The following is a 25,648-nucleotide window of genomic DNA, read 5'->3' as shown; positions in this document are numbered from 1 at the left end:
AATTATTTACATTTGAACACTAATCAAATATTTACAAAGCCATACAAAAAAGAAAAAAAGAAAAAGAAAAGAAAAAACCCGCAAATACTATACAGTATCTTAGTCATATTTACAACCCATCACTCTATAATCACCCTTCTCAATACAATCAGTATAACAAATATCACAATCACCTATCCTCATCCCAATATCCTTTTAAACAAGTGTTTTTGTACATCTTTTTAATCTGAATTATGCTTGTGCTAAGTTTTATCTCCTGTTCCAGACCATTCCACAAATTCACACCACAGATTGCTATGCACATACTTTTAAGAGCTGTTCTGACATTGAACATGATAGAGCTTTCAATGATAGAGCTCAGAATTAAGGATCTGTCCCAGGAGTCTGATATTGGACATGATACCAATTTAACCTGTACATCCTGGTTGACTGAGTGTAATTCTAATTCTGGTGCCATTTCTCTGGAGGGTGAAGGGATAGGACACGTATATGATTATTTCACATATCTTTCCAAGAATTTGGAACATTGACAGTAACTTTCCAGTGCCTTTGAGGTGCCTGCTCAGGATTCAGAAGCATGTAAGTGGCCAGGGGCTACAACATCCAGGTAGAATTAGAGTTATGTTTGTGATGTATAACTTCAAATGCCTTTTCCCTTATATTACTCTGAAGGCTGAGCTGGTGCATCGAAAACAGTGATACATTTCATCATCAGTGTCTGCCTTCAATGAGATTTAAAATGTTCATGGTTTTGAGGGCAGTGTATGGTGGAGCAGCAATAGATTAGCATCGTATCTTTCCCTTATGGATGTTGACTGCAAATTGCTAGCTCTCATATACTTCAGTGAAAATATGTATAATTGGTGATAAAATATAATTGTGTGTGTGGATTTAACGTTTTATGCACTGTATGGAATCATCTTTTGGAACTTTATTGTATTTTTAATTATATCAATTTAATTTATATTGGTATTCTATTCGACTCTTAACATTCATCCAACATTAACTAGTCAAAATGTAATTGTCCATCCAATGCATGTGATCGCAAAACATCTAAGGCAAGGACGACAAGATCATGGAATTCACAAAAAATGGGCTCTGAAGTGCATTATAAATAATTTTGTTTAAAAAATAAACTCAACATCCCCAAAAAACATAGGGGTATTTTGTTTGCATAGTCTGCAAGATGAGATATATAAATAGGAGAAATATTGAAATAAAGAAGCAAAACCACAATCAGGATTTTGTGAAATAAGCTTGAATATTTTTTACTTTTATCCTTCAGATTTATTTGGTAGATTGCAAATCGTTCCAATCTAACATAATCTCTTGATGCAATACATTTCTAAATGATGCTAAATGCTGCTATAAGGGTTGTCAACACTATTTAGATTGGCTGTTGGACGGTTGGGTGGAAATTAATCCAGAATATAATTTATTGATTGGGACAAAACCTTTTTGAAAATGTTGTCGATGGAGCTCAAGTTTTAAATGCGATAAAAAAAGTTACAGTTAAAGGAAAAGTATTTTTCGGTGAGGATCAAATAGTAATTACCTAATTATTTGAAAAGCTGTTTTGGATTAATGGACATTTAAACCTAATTGCAGACCTACAACCAAAGTCAGTGTTCCAAGCGGAGCATTTACAAAACCATTCTAGGAAATGGTAACAAGACCTTTCACCTTTACGCTAATAGTCCACGCATGGTTCCCAATGGTCTGAATCCTGCTGCGCACAAGATGTACATAACTACTGGAGAGTATGAAACAAATAATGTATCAAGGAACGCAACAAAGCATGGAAGAAAGCCGAGTATTCTACTTCCAGAATCATTTGGGTACAGCAAATCTACAGGTAGGTGGCACTTTGTTTACTTTGTGTGTGGATTAACCCATACTTAAAAGGTAAATCTGTTTTAATTATTGTTTTTAAATTTGGAATTCAGGAATCAATAGACCTTTGGGTTTTATGAGACTCATTTAATTAAAATCAAAATTATTGTCCACAAACATAATGTTTTTGAGTAAGGTTGTAGGAAGTTTAAAATTGATTTCATCATTGAGGTTTATTCAAGGATTAGGGAATTTAGCATGTGACCACACCACTTCAAAACATGTAGCTGCCTGGAATCTGCTGCCTTATTTAATGTTCCAGAATACAATATCTTTTTTTGTTTTTGAGCTATGGCTTTTGATCATGAAGCTGTGGCGAGGAAGGTGATGTGGTAAGATCTGGCTTTTTTACATAACACTTCCTTGCAGTGAGGTGGCAGTTGTGGCATTGGTATGCTCATCCTGCAGGATGTGGAAAGTCTGGGAAACGTACAAATTCCCTGAGCTCTACATCTGTGGGAAGTGCATTAAGCTGCAGCTCCTACCCGACTGAGTGAACTGCTGGACAACCTTAGGATCATTTGCGAATATATGAGCATCATAGATAGGAGTTATAGTGCGGTGGTCACTATGTGTGTGTGCAGGCAGAAGATCCAGGCAAAAAGTAGATGGGTGACCACCAGGAAAGGTACGGAGAGCAGGCAAGGAGTGCAGAAATCCCCTGTGGTCATAGGGCACCACAGTGGTGCAGCTGGTTCAGCAGCTGCCTCACAGCACCAGAGATCCTGGTCTCGGGTGCTGTCTGAGTGGATTTTCCTCCAGGTTGCTCTGGTTTCCTCCCACATCCCAAAGACGTGTGGGTTTGTAGGTTAATTGGCCTCTGTAAATTTCTCTGTAAAAAGAAGATAGTGGTTACAAAAGTGGGATAACATAAGTTAAGATAAGAAAACATAACACTAATGTGGACGTGTGATCGATGGTCGACACTGATTTGGTGGGACAAAGGGCCTGGTTCCATGCTGTATCTTTCAATCAATTACATCAATCATTCCCTTCCAAAACAAGTATACCCTCTTGGATACCTTTGGGGGATAACCGTTAGAGGAGAGCAACAGCAGCAGTCTTTTCTTTTAAAGGGTCTGGATGTGCAGGAGTGGGCGCCGTCTGTGTATGGCAGCCTGCCCGCAGTCCGTCTCTACACCTTTTTTTATTTTATTTTATTTTAAGTCCTGTTAAAAAATGTTAGTGGAGGTCTTCTATGTGGGGGTGGGGAAGGGGGAAACTTTATTTCTTAGTCACCTACCTGGTCGGAGAAGCAGCATCCCTCCAAGCTGTTTCTTCGCCCCGTCCTCGCGGCCTACCATCGAGAATGGAGCGGTGTTTCCTGTCGGGACCGGCCGGGACTACAGCTTCGGCGGCGGTGGCGCAGCGCTAGGATACCAACACGGAGCGGGCGATGCCTTACCGGGTCGCCGTGCGGTAAGCTCCGGAGCGCTGTGGCCGTCGATCCCAACATCGCGGAGCTGGGGCTGCGGGCGTCCGGCCGCGGGCGGCGCTGGATTTGGAGCGCCGCAGAGCCAGGGTTCGAGTTCGCCGGGGTCGGAGCTCCAACCGGCGTGGCCTGAGGACTACGAGTGCCCCGGTCTCCAGGGAGGAGGCAGCCGCTCCAGACTTTTCCAAGCCGCTGAGGAATGTTTCACCCGACGCTGAAGTTCCATCTTCACGGCAAGAGGGCCCTGAAAATCATCGGACTGGCTGCACGGCCACAAATGGGCCCCGACCTCGGGTGTTTCACAGAGGACGAGGACTTAACATTCTGGTGCCTTTCTCCACAGTGGAAATTTTTGATTCTGCTGTGGGGGGACGTTTGTGTTGAACTCTATAATGTGTTGTGTCCATTTTATTCATTTTTTTTAAACCTTTTTCTATGGTTTGTATGGAAACTTATTCTTTAATTTATGTAAAGCACTTTGGTGTCAATGCGAGTTGACTTAAAACGTGCTATATAAATAAAACTTACTTACTTACTTACAGTCAGGTTTATGGAAGTCTGCTTTGTAGATTTGATGGAATAGTGCATTCTCTGCAGATGTTGCTTGATTTTGCTGGTTTTATTCTGAACAGAGCTAAATCTTAAATCTTAAACTGACCACCTCCAGTTTAAATTCAATTTGGAATATTTTGGAGGACCAAGAAACCAAGAACCAAGAACCAAGACCTTAAGTGAAAAAAAAACACACAAAAGATTTCCCTCAAAATGTGTGGTTGAGACTTGCGCCTACTATAAGAGGTTAAGGGACAGGTTACACCTTAACTGGAGGGGGCCGACATTCTGGCAGCCAGGTTTGCTCCTGCTGCACGGGTGGGTTTAAACTAAATAGCGGGGAGGAGTGGTTGACAAATTGGGAGTCTAAGGATAGAGTTGAAGAGGAAGAGAGTACAGGAAAAGTTACGAAAGACACCCGAATTAATGGGGCAGAATGTTCAAGAAGGGATAAGAGAGTAAGGTCAGGTGAAATAGGAACCGGGATGAGAGAGAGGAGGTGAATACCGAATTAAAAGTGTTATATATGAATGTGCGAAGTATAAGAAATAAAGTGGATGAGCTTAAGACTCAGTTAGAAATTGGTGAGTCTGATGTTGTGGGAATTATAGAGACATGGCTGCAAGAGGATCAGAGCTGGTAACTGAATATTCAGGGGTATACGTCCTATCGAAAAGACAGACAAGTGGGCAGAGGGGGTGGGGTGGCTCTTTTGGTAAGGAATGAAATTCAGTCCCTTGCGAGGGGTGACAGAGTCAGAAGATGTAGAGTCATTGTAGGTAAAAAGACCCTAATGTGAGTTATCTACAGGCCCCCAAACAGTAGCCTTGAGATAGGGTGCAAGTTGCATCAGCAGTTAAAATTAGCATGTAACAATGCCACGGTGGTTATGGGAGATTTCAACATGGAGATGGACTGGGAAAATCAGGTTGGTACTGAACCCCAAGAAAGGAAGTTTGTCGAGTGCCTCCGGGATGGATTCTTAGAGCAGCTTGTACTGGAGCCTACCGGGGAGCAGGTAATTCTGGATTTAGTATTATGTAATGAACCGGATTTGATAAGGGAACTCGAGGTAAAGGAATATCATAATATGATAAATTTTAATCTGCAATTTGAGAGGGAGAAGGTAAAATTAGAAGTGTCAGTATTTCAGTTGAACAAAGGGGACTATGGAGGCATGAGGGAGGAGCTGGCCAAAGTTGACTGGAAAGGGACACTAGCAGGAACAGCAATGGCAGGTGTTTCTGGGAATAATCCAGATGATGCAGGATCATTTCATTCCAAGGAGGAAGAAAATTCCAAGGGGAGTAAGAGGCGACCGTGGCTGACAAGGGAAGCCAGGACAGTATAAAAATAAAAGAGAAGACTTACAACATAGCAAAGATGAGCGGGAAGCCAGAGGATTGGGAAACTTTTAATGAACAACAGAAGGTAACTAAAAAGGCAAAACGGGGAGAAAAGATGAAGTACGCAGGTAAACTAGCCAAGAATATAAAGGAGGATAGTAAAAGCTTCTTTAAGTACGTGAAGAGGAAGAAATTAGTTAAGATAAATGTGGGTCCCTTGAAGACAAACAGGTGAATTTATTATGGGGAACAAGGAAATGGCAAACGAGTTGAACAGGTATTTTGTTTGTGTCTTCCTTAATGAAGACAGAACCAATCTCCCAGATGTACTGGGGGACAGAGGACCTAGGGTGATGGAAGAACTGAAGGAAATTCACATTAGTCAGGAAATGGTGTTGGGTAGACTGATGGGACTGAAGGCTGTTAAATCCCCAGGGCCCCAGGGTACTCAAGGAGGTGGCTCTAGAAATCGTGGACGCATTGATGATCATTTTCCAATGTTCTATAGATTCTGGATCAGTTCCTGTGGATTGGAGGGTAGCTAATGTTATCCCACTTTTCAAGAAAGGAGGGAGAGAGAAAGCAGGTAATTATAGATCAGTTAGCCTGACATTGGTGGTGGGGAAGATGCTGGAGTCGATTATCAAAGATGTAATAGCGGCGCATTTGGATAGTAGTAACAGGATTGGTCCAAGTCAGCATGGATTTACAAAGGGGAAATCATGCTTGACAAATCTTCTGGAATTTTTTGAGGATGTAACAAGTAAAATGGAGAGGGGAGAGCCAGTGTATCTGGCTAGTGTACCTGGACTTTCAGAAAGCCTTTGATAAGGTCCCACACAGGAGATAAGTGGGCAGAATTAGAGCACATGGTATTGGGGGTAGGGTATTGACATGAATAAAAATTGGTTGGCAGACAGGAATCAAAGAGTAAGGATTAACGGGTCCCTTTCAGAATGGCAGACAGTGACTAGTGGGCTGCCGCAAGGCTTGGTGCTGGGATTCAGATTCAGATTCAACTTTAATTGTCATTGTCAGTGTACAGTACAGAGACAACGAAATGCAGTTGGGACCGCAGCTATTTACAATATACATTAATGATTTAGATGAAGGAATTAAAAGTAACATTAGCAAATTTGCAGATGACACAAAGCTGGGTGGAAGTGTGAACTGAAGAGGATGCTATGAGGATGCAGGGTGATTTGAACAGGTTGGGTGAATGGGCAGTTGCAGAATCATGTGGATAAATGTGAGGTTGGGGCCTAGTACCGTGGAGCGGCCTCCAACCGGAACGACATGGGGGCTCCAGTCGCAGAGCCTGCGGACTACTCACCATCATGGGGCTGGCCGGCCTCGGAGCGTGGGGAGCGGTGGTGGCTCGATGCTGCGGCCCGACTCTGGAGCTGACTCGAAGGGCCGAATGGCCTACTCCTGCACTTATTGTCTATGTATCTAAGAGCAAATAGCCGAAAGATGGGGTTGATTTGTTCTTTATCTTGATTATGAAAATAGGAAAATGTTGTGGATAATTGGAAGAACGTTATTAGAAAATACAATGGGACATTAGCACCCACATTAAACTAGTCTATCTTGTAGGATTTTTCCTTAAATTGTGGTGCTGAAGTATACGGCAATATCACATTCTAGTAGTTAGATATGAACATAGACATTTCTTTCTGATTCAGGGAAGATGCTAATATTTATGTCACATATCAGCTCCAGATTCTAATGATGGTTTGTTATCTCTAGGTTTGTATTTTGGTAATTGAATAGGTAATGAAACAGAAAATTCTTAGCCAGTCAGGAGCCATCTGTGGAAAGAAAAACTGTTAAGATTTGATGTTTATCTTTCATCAGAATTTTAATAATATTCTACATTTTTAAAAACATATTCAAAGGTAAATAGGTGTAAGAGATACCAACCAGGTGGTTATCTTAAGCCCTATTTCTTACTACTATCCACCCTAGAAAATGTTGGTGAAACAAAAGTAATTCCCTCGGTGGACTAACACTCTTGGCACTGACTAGCTTTATTTTAAATATATACTAGACAAAGTGGGACCCGTTCCCTCAACGCGCGGTTGCCGGGGTGGGGGAGGGCCTTCGGCGTCACACACTAACCACCCCATGCACACACACCAACCCCCCCTTGATATTATATTAATATTATTCATTCGCTCCTTTCCCTGCCCTATCCACTCACACATAACCCCCAACTGCACAGGCGCAGCTCGAGGGGAAGGGGGTAGAGGGAGGGGGCGGGGGGAGGGAGGGGGTAGAGATTGTGGGGTGGGGGTGTGGCGCGCTGCGTTACAATGGAGGGCTGGTTCCCGAACGCAATACTCCACCAGAAAGGGGGGGGGGATGGGGGGGTGGCAGAGAGGGCGGGGGGGCAGAGAGGGGGGGGGGGCAGAGAGGGAGGGGGACCACTCTCCATGCAGGGAGGGCCGGCCGATCGTGGCTTCCGGGAGGGGAGGCCATGTGGGATTGGGATCACCAGCGAGGAAATGGCGTCACGATTCCTCAGCACCGGTTCCTCACTCCCCTCCATTGAGTGTCCAAAGCAAGCGATGTCTGCGAAGGGCGCGCAGCATCGTCAAGGACTGCTCTCACCCCAGCCACAGTCTGTTTACCCTCCTCCCACCGGGAGGTGCTACAGGTCTCTCTACTACTACTGTATGTACGTATATATATTTAACTTCAAAATAATTTGCTTCTGTAGTGTTACATTTCCTGTTTTTCAGTGAATAAGCAGACAAAGGAGGATGGTTTATTAACTCCTGAAGAATTTGAATTATGGGACAGAAAATTCCGATTGAAAACTGATTTGGGGACGCCAAAATTATTGTTGCTTCCATTTGAATATGTAAAGGATGAACCGAAAGATATGGTAATGTGAAACCAAACTTTTTCTATCTTTTAATCATACTGCACAAACAAGGACTGAAACCTTGATGGGAGGAAATATGATTCCATGTCGAGAAATTGGACAAATTCGGTGTTGGGACCCTTGTTCATACCAATCAGTCTGGAGACGGGTCCTGACCTGAAACATTGTCTGTTCATTTCCTCCACATGTACTGAGTTCCTCCCTGCCTTTTGTTTTTTGTTCAAGATTCCAGCATCTGCAGCTTCTTGTGTCTATGAATCCATGTTGTCTCTTTCCTAAACAAGCGATCTCGATCCATGTTATATATGGTTTTGTAGTATATGCACACTGAATTCCTCTGTTATTTACATGCACTAACAGTGTTTCTTGTGAACCAACGTTCCTTTAAGCATAATTTATTTTGGATAATTCTAGTAGCATTATCGTCATATTTTATTACAAAGTAGCATTACATTTTCAATTAATTCTCAATGCCACAGGCCTTCCTACCTTTCTTCTCACAGATACTGCTTTTAATTATGTAAGTCACTTGTGATTATGGAAGAATTATAAAGACTTGGTTGTTGGATCTCTAGTTAGGATCTTGTTAATTGTTTAGCGATCATGCATGCTTAGTATCTTACCTAGACAGATACTCACAAATGCCCCAGATTTTCTAGTCATTCACATACAGGAATGTGTCTTAATGGGAAATTAGGTGCAAATAATGTTTTTGTTCTACTAAGTGATGATGACAATATTACTGGTTAAAAAATTCCACAGAGTTTTTGGAGCTTTTGAAGTCTGTGCTTTTTGAAAAAATTTGCATGAAGGAAGTTTCCGTCCATAATAGCCCTAAGTGCATAACTATGATAGTGGATTATCTTTTAGCAATTTTTCCACCTGGTTGACTGGACCATCTTCTAACTTATGTAACTTGTTAAATAATGAAGCTTGCTTTCCTTTTGTTCCAGAACATCCAACAACTGCACTGCTTATCTCAACAATTATTGCTAAATTCTGCCAAGTATCAACCTTTGATTTCCTGACTCATCCATGTGTTTTGATTTGGTGACGTTATTCACATGTAACGTGACCGCATCCAATTCTAATATTTAGACTCTCCTCTCTTTGTTGTCAAGTTGTTTATATTTTTCTTCAGAAATTCTATTCCTTTGCCAATTGCTTTCTTCTCTATTATTGTATCAACCTTAAGCAGACAGTGACCTGTTGTCCAATGTGAACTTGCAATTCTATCTTTCATTGCATCTTTCATGGCCACCCATCTGTTCCCAATCTTATTTTTTTAAACTCTCATTCACACACCACTAGTCAATGTTTGAGTCCATGTAGCACAGAAACTGGCCCTTTGATCCATCATGTTAATTCTATCTGTACTAATCTAATTTACCATCAAATATTCTTCTTCAGCTCCCAATAACACTATTATTGGCTTATTACAGTAATTTCAAATTATGGATGAGAATTTAAATGGTGGTGGATATGCTCATCCCCATTTCCATAACCTTTCTATTGACCTGCAACTTCTTCATATTTGCTTGCATTAATGGGCCAGTGAAGCGCTGTGGGGCACGTTTCTGCTGTGTAGTGCACGATTCCTTTCTGAAGATTTGAAGCTGTTTATTTCGTCACAGAGATTTGAGGTGAAAACATCTGTGTCAATACAATATCACAGGAACTGGGGAGGGAAATCTAACTTTTGCAGTTGTTTCAAGTTGTATCATTTTGTTTTATATAGGAACAGGAGAGTGGTTCAATTCGTGAGCTTTCTCTGTCAGAGTGGAGTCTTTGGCAAAATCATCCACATTGTACCCACTTTGTTGACCATTCTGATCGATGCCAACACTTCATAAGTATAATGGACATGATTGATTTGATGAGACAAGACGAGGTCAGTGAAATCTATTCAACTTAACTTGCAGTTATTTTCTGAATATAGATTTCTCATTAACAATCTATAATAAAATTAAAATGTAGTGTTAAATGCAGAGATGAATTAATATCCAGTAAAATTCTATGTTGCATATTTTGGAATAAATGGACTTAATTCCTATCCTGTTCTCCTCTGAGTTCCTTAAGGGCCTGTCCCACTTGGGCAACATTTTCGTCAACAGCCTGAAAAGAGGTTGTCGCGTTGTGGTCGGGTCGTGACGCGGTGTGATGCGTGGTGACGCGCAGGTGACGCGCGGTGTCTCCCTGTCGCCCCTAGATTTTGGAATGTTCAAAATCCAGGGGCGACATCTGGTTGTCTCATCATGTCGTGTGCCCTGTCAAACGCTGACCTATGCTGCCCTGCGGGTGATGCCTAGTTAGGGTTACGGTTACGGTTGGGGTTAGGGACCACAGATGGGCTGTAAACTATTCTTCCTTCAATGCATGGATTTTAAACATTAATATATTCAAATTACTACAATAAAATCAATTGTGCAAATGAAACGATGTCTGAGTCGTTCAGTTTTATTTACAGATGTATTGATCCGCTTCCAGATCCAAACACCGTCTCTAACTATTCACAGGGATGGATTCAGTGAGTGTAGACTGAACCCCCCTCTCCCATCCACCCTCCTCTCCCCCCCTCCCGCCCCATCCCTCCTTCTCCACTCCCACCCCACCCTTCACCCCTCCCCTCTCTTCCCCCCTTCTTCCCTTCCCCCACTCTTCCTCCCTTCTCCCTGCTCCACTCTTCTCCCCCTTCTCCACCCCCCCCTCACATCCCCTTCTCCCCCTCACATCCCCTTCTCCCCCTCTCCCTTCTCCCATTCTCCAACCCCCCCCCACCCCAGCCGCCACTTTCCCCGACGCCCCCCACTTGTGGACCCAGCCTGTGACAGCTAGATCCCACTAATAGTATTGCACATCATCTGTTTTAGTAACATTGACTGGGATAAATGCAGACTTTGGGAACAACACCCCCCACCACCTCCCGCCCCCCTTCCCCCCACCACCTCCGCCCCCTCTTCCCCCCCACCTCCCCTTCCGCCCCCTCGCCTTGCTTCAAAATGGGTGGCGGGTATTTAGACTCAGTGGCCTGAGCAGGTGGGTGGCACAGGTATATTGACAACATTGCCTGTGCCCAGTTGAAAAGCCCGGTGGTTTGGAGAGACCATTGTAAGAGAGATCTGCCTCTGGGACAACTCGTGGCCAACAGTTTAGTTCCCATGAGGAGCAGGCAGAACATTGGGGGTTCGAGTCCAACCCCTGGGGCCCCTGTATCACATTTAGTTCAGCGATACAGTGCCCTTCGGCTCACCGAGTCCGCACCGACCAGCGATCCCCCGCACACTATCCCACACACGCTAGGGACAATTTATACTTATACCAAGCCTATCAACCTAGAGTTAGGGTTAGGGCTAGGGTTAGGGTTAGGGCTAGGGTTAGAAGGGAAGAAAGTGGGGAGAAGGGGAGGAGAAGAAGAGTGTGAGGAGGTGGAGAAGGAAGGATGGGGGCGGGAGGGGGGTGGAGGGGAGATGAGAGTTCAGTCGACACTCACTGAATCCATCCCTGTGAAAAGTTAGAGACGGTGATTGGATCTGGATGCGGACCAATACATCTGTAAATAAAACTGAACGACTTGGACATCTTTTCACTTGCACAATTAATTTTATTGTATTAATTTTAACATATTAATGTTTAAAATCTATGCATTGAAGGAAGAATATTTTACAGCCCATCTGTGGTCCCTAACCCTAACTGTAATCCTAGCCCTAACCCTAACCGGGCATCACTCGCAGGGCAGCATACGTCAGCGTGTATGTCGTGCAACTTGACGGTTTTACGGGCGTCAATCACTGAAGCTCGCAGTCACCGAAAAAAGTGGGACAGGCCCTCTACATCTTATGACTAGTTACCTTGGGAAAACAGCAATGCATTCTTGACTAGTTGTATAGAAAGAACCCCTTGTTTTAATTATATTGCATGAAGAAGAAATCAAATAATTAAACTAAACAGATAAAATCTGCTTTTTGCATGGACAAAAAGAATAAACAGATCATTCAAGACAAAATTTTAGGGTCATAGATTTGAAAGTTAGTTTGAAATCTTGTATGATTGGAGTGGAAGCAGATTTTAAGTCAGTTTAATATTTCACCTCTTGCATAGCTCTAAATATGATGTAGATATATGTTAGATATTCTGATGTGCTAGCCCTGGAGGCAGTGCAGCGAAGGTTTACAAGATTAATTCCTGCAATGAGGGGTTTGACATATGAGGAAAGGTTAAGTAGGCTGGAACTCTACTCTTTGGAGTTTAGAAGAATGAGAGGCGATCTCATTGAAACATATAAGATCGTGAGGGGCCTTGATCGGGTGGATGCACCGAGGATGTTCCCAATGATCGGGGAAACTAGAACTAGGGGACATAGTTGCAGAATAAGGGGGGGCTCTTTTAAAACGGAGATGAGGAAGAACTTCTTCACCCAGAGGGTGGTTAATTTATGGAATTCACTGCCCCAGGGAGCAGTGGAAGCAGAAACTTTAAATATATTTAAGACTAAAATAGATGTTTTTTTAGCTGCCAAGGGGATAAGGGGCTACGGGGAGAGGGCAGGGATATGGACCTAGGTATGGTTAGTATAGTAAGACCTGAGTGATCTCCTGGACAAGTGTCGATCGCCTGGATTGGGGTCGGAGAGGAATTTCCCGGATTTTTTTCCCGAATTGGACCTGGGTTTTTATCCGTTTTTTTGCCTCTCCCAGGAGATCACGAGGTTTTTGGGGTGGAGAGGGGTGATAGCGGTATAAAGGGGAGGGTAGTGTCTTGTGTTCTGTGTCTTGTGTCTACTGTTTGTGGGTAAGTGTGTCTGTTTAGTGTTCAGCCATGAGCGAATGGCGGTGCGGGCTCGACGGACCTGGTGGTCTACTCTCGCACCTACTTTCTATGTTTCTATGTTTCTATGTGAAAGATGTTCACCCGAGATACTGCATGACCTGCTAAGTTACTCCAGCACTTTATATCAATATCTTCCTAATTTACTAGTACGTGGTCTTCTTCAGTTGGACACATCAGTTTTGTCCCTCATCATTCTTGCCATGTTGTAACACACGTTCATTCCCTAATAATCACTAATGTGATGAACAAATCTTCGATAGGAAGAGATACTGGGTGGGGGGTACACTGTAGCATCAGCGGCTGAAAATAACTTATGTGCATTAAATGTACCATATTCCCTTCGACTATCCTACTTTGAGAACAATTACAGGTGCACAACCTTTTATCCGAAGATCCAAATAACGAAAACCTCCGAATAGCGGACATTTTTTCGGTCCTTGAAGAAAGGTCCTTGAAAACGTTCACCGAGGGCGGCCCGCAGAGGTGACAGCGGAACCTCCGGTCGGTCCTCGAAGAAAGGGGAACTAAATCCCCATTCATAAAAGAGAAGGTGAGGGTATATTGCGCGGGAGGGTTAATAATTGACAATATGCTGCTGCCTGCCCGCTGAGTTAAAATGTTCCCACGGTAGACTCACGATACACAGTGTATCGTGAGTCTTGCGTGGGAACTTTTTAACTCAGCGGGCAGGCAGCAGCAGCAGATTGTTGCTGCCTTCAGTTTTACCCCACCTACACCCCTCTGCTTCCCGGCCATGTGTGTGACCCCTTCCCTCCCCTCTCCAGCTCCCCGCCCATTGCACCGGCGCGGGGGCTTTGCACTGTCTTCATGTCGGCGATGCTAGCAGGTCAGTGCCAATCACCGGAGACGTCAGGACCAACGGGACACCGACCCCCAGGCCCACTGCAAGCACGGAGATCCCAGAGACCCACAGCCAGCAGCAGCCCAGCCCCGTTCCAACTCCAGAGGAAAACTGCAAACTGGCCGGAGACATCAGGACCACCAGAAGCCGCTCCCCGATGGGCCGCTACGGCGACAAGTGGCAGTTCGCCCACAGCCCCCTCATCGGGACACCGACCCCCAGGCCCATTGCAAGCACGGAGATCCCAGATCAGCAACTCCAGCCCAGCCGCTCCAACTCCTGAGGAACACGCTCCCCGTATGGGCAGAAGCTGATGGTGTGCAAGGTACGTCTTGTTCTTGGGGTCGCGCAGCTCGGGCTGTGGGCGAACTGCCACTTGTCGCCGTAGCGGCCCATCGGGGAGCGGATTCCTCTGGAGTTGGAGGGGGAGGGGGGTATTGTGCTGTTTGATCGCCCCCTACTATCCCAGGGACAGGGAGACAGGACGTTCACCGAGGGCGGCCCGCAGAGGTGACAGCGGAACCTCCGGTCGGTCCTCGAAGAAAGGGGAACTAAATCCCCATTCATAAAAGAGAAGGTGAGGATACATTGCGCGGGAGAGTAGGAATCCCAAGACAAAGTTGAGTGAGCGTTCACCGAGAGTGGCCCGCAGAGGTGACAGCGGAACCTCCGGTCGGTCCTGGAAGAAAGGGGAACTAAATCCCCTTCATAAAAGAGAAGTGGAGGGTATATTGCCCGGGAGGGTATATCGCCTACCTGGAAGAAACCGGACATTTTTTCCAGGATGTCGTCTGCACACCAAAGCTCACCAAAGCTCACGTTTGGCGCCAAACGCACGTCGCCTCTGCTGCACACGGATATAAGAGGTGAAAATGTCGCCTTAGGCCGCCTAAGGGCATGAAGCCCCGCTAGGGTGACATGAGTGCGAGAGGTGATTCAATGCTGCGGTCACATTTACAAATTCAGGAATTCATTCAACACACTGCATTTCATACAGACATTTATTCTGCAAGAAAAAAATACATTGAAGACTCAAACTCGCGACCGAGGAACTGCCGGGATCAAGGCGCAAACTCGCGACCTTGCGGATATGAGCCGAGCACTCTACCACTGAGCCAGCCATTAAAATCTACGCTAAAAAAATTCCATTCCGAAGACCGACAAATTCCGAATTACGAAAAGTGTCTGGTCCCAAGGCTTTCGGATAAAAGGTTGTGCACCTGTATCTGACAACCAAAAAATTCCCACGCCTGTAATCGAAAAATGATCAGTTGAGTAAAAAAACAAATTTTGACATCAAACTTTATTTGAGCTATTATTACATGTTAAATGGTGGTACAATTAAACAGCGGCAATTCAGGATTGATTTCAAACTTTTAAAATATTTTATTTTGAAAAAGCAGTATCTTGAAATGATTTTAAAAAATGATTGTAAATTTAGTTTTAATAAGGTGTCGCATAGGATGTTTTAATTAGGTTTTAATACCTGCAGCATAATGTTAAAAACAGCTGGTTGAGCTGAAATTTTTTTAGGTGCGAATCTGATGCCCTAATTCAATGAATGTAAATAAATCCATTGTTAGCGATATTGAAAATGTCTCTTCGACCTTGGTATACCATTAGTTACTATAGTAACTAGAAAAAGATATACAAGATATAAAAGAGGTTTGCATCTCACATTTATCAGCATTAAACTCCAGTAATCAGACATCATTAGCTCCGAAGAAAACAACTACTACTCTAACCATGGGTGGCCATCCATAGCTTCTATTAACACTTGTGCAATGATACTCTATTAAACAAAGTAAAATACATTGCAGCAACTTTATTTGGAAACATTCCTTGTTCACCCTCATTTAAAGTCTTAGATTTGTAAAGCACAGAAATGGGCCCTTTGGATCTCTGTGTACAGTCTGATCATCAATATCCATCTTTGCTAATTCCATTTATCAACATTTGGTCAAGAGTCGTTTATGCCTTGACAATTCAAGTACTCGTCTAGCTGGTTCTTACCAGATATGTATAGAAATGTGTAACTTAAATATGAATGGACAATTTGAATGCCTTTTTAACGTGAAGATTGCATTAAATATTGAATGTTCTTTAATAATTTGTTTTTCTATTTACAGAGTGGCTGCGGCTATTCATTAGAAATTATGCCTTATTTAAATAGGGATGATATTTTTGAAAGGACATTCACACTGCAATCTAAATTTACATCTACTTCCAGTGCAAAAAATGGAGAAAAATGTATAAAGGATCAGTTATTAACAAGGCATAAACAAGAGAAGAAGAAATGCAAACGTATTAATATAAAACAACATTTGTGTACATTAATGGATGAAGATGAGGAATGCTCTCTTTTTAACACAAGTAAACTAAAAAGGACTAAGGGTCATTTTTCATCCTCAAATCCCGAAACTGTAGATTCCAAAGAACCAAAGGAGTCTGCACAATGCGTTTCTGGGAATTATAGAGGTAAAGAAGCCTCCTCTGAGGATGCTGTATCAAAACCTGGTGAACAAGACTGTCAGTCCCTGGGAGAAACTGAAGTGGATGTCAGTAACGATGTGCAGATGATGTCTTGTTTTGATTTGTTCGTTGCGGGGGATATCTTGGAGGATGACATGATAATTAACTTGAATAAAGATTCTGTTGTAAACAAATCGACAAACACCAAACCCAAATGTGCTGGCACAAGGAGGAAAAGAAAAGGAGGGCACCTTCATCCTGAACCAAAAAATGATTATGTGATGAAGGATATAATGACAGATGACAATCTTTCTAAATGCAATGTATTGAACAGTGTTGAGTCTGGCCACAATAGTCAATTAAATGAAACAGCAGTTTGTGGAATAAATCTATCCAAACTGTTTTATCTCCCAGAATCTCTCATAATTAGGGACAACAATATACATAAACGATCTTCAAATTCAGGCCCTGGCGTTGAACATTCCAATTATGAACCTGAACATTCAAATTATAATTCAATAAAGCATGTTCCCACCAGTGTTGAAATAGTTCTGGAAAATGTAAAATCATTTCTTAATACATCTCCTCCTCTAGAGGTTTTGCCCTTTTTGGAAGAAGTAAATTATGAAGAAAATCAACCAGCTACATCAAAAACAACAACAGTGAATATTTTAAATCCCAGTAGAAGTAGTTCACCACCAATCAATATTAAATCACCAGCTTTAATGACTCACACAGAGAGTGTGACCTCTGAACACTTGAACAATCATGATTATGCACGATCCAGCTCTTCTTGGGATGATTTATTTGATAGCCATGTTGAATATTTGGATCAAGATTATAAAGCTCAATCAAGTGCAAGTGAAGAAGAAATATTTCATCCTTCACGTCTGTGTCAAACAGAGACTGAAGAAAATAAAAACAATAAAATACCGAAGGATTCTATAAACGATGAGGCACTTTGTGAAAACAGTTTGTCCTTATTTGAAGACAATCTGTTACGAGCTAACCTTCCAACTTTTTACATTCCTAATTATAAAAGTTGTGCAATCACAAAGGATATACCTGGACTTGAACCTCATGTGTTTAATGAGCCAATACAAAATGCTGAAGCAACCTCCAGTAAAAAATTGGAAAATGGAGACACTGAACACAAAGTAACACCAGAGTCATATCAGCATAAAGCATTTCAAAACCAACCGCTTTTTGAAAATATCCATGTTGATCAGCAAATACTTACTGCTGATGATAGTAACAGTAACAAGTACAATTGTTCAGATGAATTATTTTCAGTAAACTTTGATCTAGCGTTTTCATTTGAAGATATAGTTAAAGATGCTGATGCCCCAATGACTAATGCTGTTCACAACAAAAACATTGAATTCTCAGAGCATTTTGCAGACAAATCTGAAAATGTAGAAGTGACTAAGACGGTTCAAGATGAATGCAGCAATGTGGCTCCTTCAAAATTATTTCTTGAAGGAACAAAAGAAATAAAACTGTGCTCAACACCAATATCTTTGAAACGCACATCTTTGCAGCCAGGCAAAATGGAAACTTGGCCTTGTAATGAAGGACAGTGTTCGGCAACACAGGATTTGTTTTCTCCAATTTGTCAGCTTGATCGTGGGGTTTTATTTACTTCATCTCCGACTTTTGCATCCATTACACCAGAAAAAAAACATTCTTCTCCCAAATTCTATGGTACTACTTCCAGAAAACCACAGTTTAAAAACAGTCCAGTGACTTCTAATAATGCTGTGCACAGAGACATAGAGATTGTTAAAAATGTCATTTTTTCTGAACCTGAAGTCTCTCCTAACATTAATGCTGTGAATTGTGACGATAGTGGAATACATGGAAATAAATCACTTATAAATTACAAATCAAACATTTTCCAAAAAAAATTGGCATCACCTATTAATGGTAAGATTTTAATTTTGACCATTGATATCTTCAGAATTTGAAAATTTATTGTGTTATTGACTTAATTTATAGATATAATTATGTTGTCCATTTCTTTGCCAGGTAATCTATGGTAGGGAATCTTTTTTTTCATTAACAGGTTAAATTGTGACTCTTGATGTGATTTGCATTTATGTTACCACAGTAAAATTGCTGCACATAAAAAACGCCACTACTGATGTCACCACTGTAATGTAAATCTAGCTTTAATGTTTTAAGATTTGGTCATGTTGCCTTTGATAATAGAGGAGGAAAGGTAGCCTGATTATTACCTGCTTGAAACACCATCTCATAAATGACTGTGCGATTACTGGTAATCTGTACCTTCTAGACAAGATCAGGTCCAGCTGTTTTGCCCAATTGCCTATGTTCATTGTATGACTCGCAAAATGACTATTTGGAAAATATATCCGAGAGACCAAGGAAAGGAGAAACCAGAAAGGATCAGAACCAGAGATTGGAAAGCTAACTGAATGAAGAATTTTGGTAATCTTTGAAATCCTGATTTCCCCCTTCATACCAAACTCAGAGTTTAAACCTACTAAAATACTTTCATGGAAAATAATTTCATTGAATTCCTTAAAATCAATGATGATGGATCATATGCTGAATGTCAAATTATTTCCATAGCTACATTTTATCGTGTGCATTAAAGTGACTGCAGTGTTTGCTGCCAATATTCTGGAATGGGCAGTGTACAATTAAATGAACCTATCCCTTTTCAATTAGTTCCAGAATTACAAATGTGTTTTGGTCAAGGGGATAGACTAGGACCTGGATATGACTGCAGAATCATTTAGTGGCAGCTGCCATAAATATCAGGACTTAGTTATATAAAAAAGTCTTGCATAGCCGTAACAGATGGAAGAAGATGGCAAACAAGCTGTGGAACAGTTCAGTCTTGCCAACTTGTATAGTGTATGGTGTCATCTTGGTTACCTTCTCAAGGCGGCAAAGTGTTAATCCAAGGCTTATAAATGATCCACCTCGAAAACTCCTCCTATTATCCTGCATTCTGCTTTGTTTTACTTATTTGTATATTAATATTAGGGTCATAGAAGACTCCCAAATAAGTCACTGATTTGACTATATCCTTCAATTCACCCTTCCAATGATAAGAAAATGGGTATATTTTATCATCATGCTTAGGTGCATAGCTAAGGAAAGGTTGATTAAACAAAAAGCTGGTTATTTAGGCTGCACAGTTCTTAAATTCATGGTAGTGTGAGGCATGGTATACTATGCCTATTTTTGAGCCTGCGATCTGTTCCATCACTAACGTTTGTAGAGTATTTCAAAGTACTCTCCCAAGGCCATTCTAATAAAGCTAAGACAGCTGTTCAGAGCAAATACATTGTAGGTAGCCAAGTGTGTGAAAGGCCTTTTTGCAGACTGGAATTTAATTTGTATGTTTTGTGATTTACATTCTACTTTGCTATAATTCTACAACTTGCATTCCATAAGTGACCGGGAGTTAATTACTTGGTGATACAATGATTTGTCTTTCATTTTGATACAGTAAAGAGATTTTTGTGATAGACTTATTTTCCCTTTGGAATCATGTCACAATATGGTTACAGATATGCTTTCTGTTGCTTGTTTGTTTTAGCTCAGCGCTACTTTCAAATGGAATTAATTACCTTGTTCTCAATTACATGTTATAGTAGGCGATGTGTACTGAACACTTTTTTAGCTAATAAACTAATACTAAGGCAATGATGGAACACAAAAGGGCACTACCTAGAACCTTAAATAGATGGAAAATGAGTGCTAAGGGAATAATGGCACAATTAAGCAGCAGAATGGAGTTGAAGTAGAACATGATCAATTTATACATTAGTTATTCCTGTATGGTTGCATAATGCTTTGGTTAGTGTTAGAAGTCTATTGAAAACTATATTTCAGACAAAAATAACGCTTTAAAAGTATAATTATCATCAAACAGAAGTTATTTTTGAACTTTCTGTAAATACTTTAATATCTCATTATGAAGAATAATCATTGATTTTATTTATGTTTGGGCAAATTGTTCCTTTTCCCCAGGTGAATGCAACAGTGAAAGTGACGAAGAGGTTATCAGAAGACCCAATAAAAGAATAAAACTCCGTGTTCCTGAATCTCCGGAGGTGGGTTGATTTGCATATTACCTAACACCAAAATATATCGTTAAAATGAAGAATTTTCATTTAATTAAGAATGTAAGGAAACCATAAAAACGATTGTAAGCTATTCAGCCACTTTAATTTGTTCTACCATTGATACCATAAATTAGAGCTATCCCTATGTTATTCATCAATACATTTTAGTTCCATACGTTTCTAATTGACTAGATGGCATCCTTCTGTGCTCCAATGTAATACTTCAGCAAATTAAACATTTATCTATTTCAGTTCACTTGGCACCATTTACCTTTTCCTCAAATGCATTTAGACTGTGGCAGGGAGTGCTGACAGATGGAAACCTTCTGTAATGTATTCTTCTAATGCAATTAGATTTCAGAAAGGCTTGTGACTAGGTGTCACATAAGAGGCCAGTGCATAAATGAAGAGCTCAAGCTACACGAGACAATGTATTAGCAAGAATTGAAAGGTGAATTGGAATAAATGGAACCTTTACAGGGAGAAGCGATATCTTGGATGAAGCGTCTCAGAGAATGGTTTGACATCGAGAGCACCAACCTTGGTCTCGACATCAGTAAGACCAAGGAACTGATTGTGAATTTTGGAAGAGGATGGACAAGGATCCACAAACCTACCTTCATCAATGGGTGGAGAGAGTCAAAAGCCTCTAATGATCTGAAGATCTTTCCTGGACCCAGGACATTGCAATCAGAAAGAAAGCCCATCAATCACTCTACCTCCTGTGAAGATTGAGGAGGTTTGGTATGTCAATGAATACTCTCTTGAACTTCTACAGGTATACAGTAGAGAGCATATTGACTGGTTGCATCAAGCCTAGTTCAGCAATTTGAATGCCCAGGAATGAAGAAAATTTCAAAAAGTGGTTTACAATGCCCAGTCCATCACGGTTACTGACCTCCCCACATTCAAAGGATCTGCAAGAGTCGCTGCCTCAAAAAAGCAGCTAGCATCATCAGAGACCACCACCATCCTGGCCACACTCTCACTCCTGCCATCGGCTAGAAGTTTTAGAAGCCTGAAAACTGTAATGTCCAGGTCTAGGTAGCTTCTTCCCTGCAACCACCAGGCTATTAAGCACTACAACCTCCAAATAAGCTTAGAACTGCATAGATTTGTGCCACTATTTTTGGCTCTGCACTATTATTTACTTATTTTGTTTAAACATATATTACATATACATATATGTGTGTGTATATCTCTGGAAGGGGGCGCCGTCGAGTATGGCTGCCCTGCCAGCAGCTGTTAGTCTTTTCACCATTAAAAAATTTTTTAGTAAGTTAAATGTGTTTGTTTTGGAGGTCTTCTAGTCTTTATGTGGTGGGTGGGGGAGGGGAAGGGGGAAACTTTATTTCCTAGTCCCTACCTGGTCGGAGAGGCGGCTTTCCTCCGAGCTGCTTCTTCGACCCTTCCTCGCGGCCTACCATCGGACTGGAGCGGCGTTTCCTGTCGGGACCGGCCGGGACTACAGCTTAGGCGGAGGCACAGCGCTGGGACACCATCACGGAGCGGGCGATGCCCTACCCGGGTCGCCGTGCGCTAAGCTCCGGAGTGCTGTTACCGCCGACTCCAACATCGAGGTGCTGTGGCTGCGGGCGTCCGGCCGTGGACGGCGCTGGATTTAAAACACCTAGGATCCGAGATCGCCAGAGTCGGAGCTCCAACCAGTGCGGCCTGAGGACTTCGGGAGCCGCGGTCTCTGGGGAGGAAGTGGCCGCTCCAGACATTCCAAGCCACTGAGGAGTGTTCACCCGACGCCGGAGCTCCATCTTCCCGGCTGGAGGACCTGAAGACATCGGGCTGCCGTAGCGGGGACTGCGGAGGTCACAATAGGCCCGACTATGGGTGAACAGGGGATGGGACTGGATTTTGCTGCCTTCCCCCACAGTGGGAACCATTGTGGGGGGATGTTTTTATGTTTATTGTTACATTCTTTAATGTTGTGTCTTATCTTTATTTGTGTGCTGCAGTGGCAAGTCAAATTTCACTACACCAAGTGGTGTATGTGATAATAAATGTCCTTTGTAACCTTGTATCCTTTGTGTGTGTGTGTGTGTGTATATATGTGTGTGTATATATATATATGTGTGTATACACACCCACATACACACACACATATATATATATATATATATACATATATATATACATACTAGACCAAGGGGGACCCGTTGTGTCCCGTTCCCTCAATGTGCGGTTTCGGGGTGGCGGGGGGGGGGGGGGGGGGCGAGGGGGCGTTCGGCGTCACACACACACTAAACCCCCCTTGATATTATATTAATATCAAGGGGGGCACAGCCTCTGAATAAAATGGCATATCTTTAGAATGGAGATGGGGTGAATGGCCTAATTCTGCTCCTATGTCTTGTGGTCTTATGATCTTACTGAACAATCCTCCTTGAATTAAGGGTGTTGTCCTGATCTCCCAAACTATCTCATTGTGATGTGGCATTTTAAAAACAAATCTGCACATTCCTTTGCAACTATGATGCTATAACTCTGTAACACGATGCTCTACACTCTGTTTCTTTTGCTGTTGTACTCATGTATGGTTTGAAAACCTAAGTTTTTCACTATAACTCATTACATTGACTTTTAAATTTCGTTGTACCATGTGCAATGACAATAAAGAGATTCATCATCTTCATCATCATCATCATCACATGCTACAAAAATAAACCAGTGCCTCAATTGTCTAATATATTCATCAATGACCTGCAAGAAGGGAATACATCTAAGGTTTCCAACTTTGTCGATGATACAAAAATAGATAGAAGGGCATTTTGTGATGATGCATTGTGATTCTGGAAAGGGATAGTTGGAGTGAATGGGCAAAAACCTGATAAATAGAGTTTAACATGTGAAATTGTTAACAAGACTACACGCATAAATGGACTCAAAAGGTGGATACTAATCTCAATGGAAAGATTTACTCTGCAAATGAGTATAGCTAAGCAGGATCAAAGCATTTTAGTCCATGAATCGCAAGAAACATAGAAATTAGGTGCAGGAGTAGGCCATTCGGCCCTTCGAGCCTGCACCGCCATTCAATATGATCATGGCTGATCATCCAACTCAGTATCCCGTACCTGCCTTCTCTCCATACCCTCTGATCCCCTTAGCCACAAGGGCCACATCTAACTCCCTCTTAAATATAGCCAATGAACTGGCCTCGACTACCCTCTGTGGCAGGGAGTTCCAGAGATTCACCACTCTGTGTGAAAAAAGTTCTTCTCATCTCGGTTTTAAAGGATTTCCCCCTTATCCTTAAGCTGTGACCCCTTGTCCTGGACTTCCCCAACATCGGGAGCAATCTTCAGGCAGCTAGCAGGCAGATTCAACAAGAGTTAAGCAGGCAAATGGCAATTTGGCCTTCAATGATAATAATAAAACACTTTATTGTCATTGTAAATATATACAAACAAATTTCATGCTGAAGGGATTGTAGTTTAAGAATATGGAGATTTTGTTACATTGCTCAAGATGTGGTGAGGCCACATCTGGAATACTGTGCATAGATTTGGTCCCCTGGGATGAACGGCTGTCCTATCAAGGCAGACTTGAGCAGCTTTGGGCTATATTCATTGGAGTTTAGAGGAATGAGGGATGACCTTATCCAAACATACAAGATACTTCAAGGAATTGACAGAGAACATGTTGAGATGTTTTCACAAGTGGGAAAATCACAAACAGTACATAACTGCAAAATAAGTGATTGTTCATTTCAAACTGAGGTCCCTAGATCTCTGGCATTCTCTCCTACTGAGGGTGGTGGAGATTAGATCATTTGATATATTTGAAATATCTCGAATTGAGAGTTAGGGGGAACAGGCACAGAAGAGGAATTGAGGTCAATAAGGATTAGCCTTGATCATATTGAATGGTGACAAAGGCTCCAGGGTCTACAGTTCTAATCCTGCTCCTATATTCTTATGTTCTTTTAGTAAAATTTTGGAAGTTCCAATTTTCTACCATCAATTGGAGGAAGTAAACTTTTTCTAATTTTATTCCAGAAAGCTTTGACATTTGTATAATGCACTGTTGGTTTAAAACCTCCTTGGTTTTGTTATTTTCAAGGGATGTTTGTCTTTATAAATCCACATTTATGCAATCTAGTGTGTGAACTAGCATGTCGGGAAGCCTGTCGCAGACCTCTTGAAATCTGCTTTTTAAAAAGTTATGGTTAAAAATTAGAAATGCAAGACCTCTGTGTGCTTGGAGGCATAGTTCAGTGGGGCTGCAGTTATTTAAGTATGTTCTTGAGACTCCAATGTTTACTTTGCTGCTCATATTAGTAGCAGAAGGATTTAATCCCTGCGATAATGTTTCTCCTCTCATCATGGAATTACTTTTGCAAGGTCAGAGGTATAGGCACAGGGTGTTTTTCTTTCCTGTTCTGGTGATTTGATAGAAGCCAAAGGAAGCTACCGTATTTCCAGGCAATGGAGACGCTATTTTTTACCCAAAAATAAGGCATGAAAATAATCGACAATCAGTAAACCGTTTCTGCCTTCTCCCCATATCCCCTGACTCCGCTATCTTTACTGAGCCCTATCAAGCTCTCTCTTGAAAGTATCCAGAGAATCGGCCTCCTCTGAGGCAGAGAATTTCACAGACTCACAACTCTCTGTGTGAAAAAGTGTTTCCTCATCTCTGTTCTCAATGCCTTACCACTTATTCTTAAACTGTGCCGCCCTGGTTCTGAACTCCCCCAACATCGGGAACATGTGTCCTGCCTCTAGCAAGTAGAACATCTTAATAATGTTACATGTTTCAATAAGAAACCGTCTCATCCTTCTAAACTCCAGTGTATATAAGCCCAGCCGCTCCATTCTCTCAGCATGTGACAGTCCCGCCATCCCGGGAATTAATCTTGTAAACCTATGCTGCACTCCTTCAATAGCAAGAATGTCCTTCCTCAAATCACACACAATACCCCAGGTGTGGCCTCACTAGGGCTCTATTCATCTGCAGAAGGACCTCTTTGCTAATATACTCAACTCCTCTTGTTATGAAGGCCAACATGCCATTCGCATTCTTCACTGCCTGCTGTACATGCATGATTACTTTCATTGACTGATGAACAAGGACCCCCAGATCCCGTTGTACTTCCCCTTTTCCCAACTTGACTCCATTTAGATAATCATCTGCCTTCCTGTTTTTGCTACCAAAGTGGATAACCTCACATTTATCCACATTACACTGCATCTGCCATGCATCTGCCCACTCACCCAACTTGTCCAAGTCACCCTGCATTCTATAGCATCCTCC

General features: G+C 42.0%; 1 protein-coding gene across 2 annotated transcripts in view; it reads left to right on the top strand.

The window, feature by feature from the left end:
• Positions 1-25,648, top strand: part of fancm (FA complementation group M) — a 129,988-nt gene that overhangs the window by 93,027 nt on the left and 11,313 nt on the right. For both annotated transcript variants that reach the window (XM_033027348.1, XM_033027349.1), the window contains exons 11-15: positions 1,609-1,855; positions 7,968-8,113; positions 9,852-10,004; positions 15,932-18,200; positions 20,283-20,365. In XM_033027348.1, coding sequence (XP_032883239.1) covers positions 1,609-1,855; positions 7,968-8,113; positions 9,852-10,004; positions 15,932-18,200; positions 20,283-20,365 — 2,898 coding nt within the window. The remainder of the gene's footprint in view (positions 1-1,608; positions 1,856-7,967; positions 8,114-9,851; positions 10,005-15,931; positions 18,201-20,282; positions 20,366-25,648) is intronic.

The sequence above is a fragment of the Amblyraja radiata genome, chromosome 9 (genome assembly GCF_010909765.2).
Source record: "Amblyraja radiata isolate CabotCenter1 chromosome 9, sAmbRad1.1.pri, whole genome shotgun sequence".
In the NCBI taxonomy this organism is placed as follows: domain Eukaryota; kingdom Metazoa; phylum Chordata; class Chondrichthyes; order Rajiformes; family Rajidae; genus Amblyraja; species Amblyraja radiata.
The sequence above is the reverse complement of the archived record's forward strand: the minus strand, read 5'-3'. Positions and strand labels throughout refer to the sequence as shown.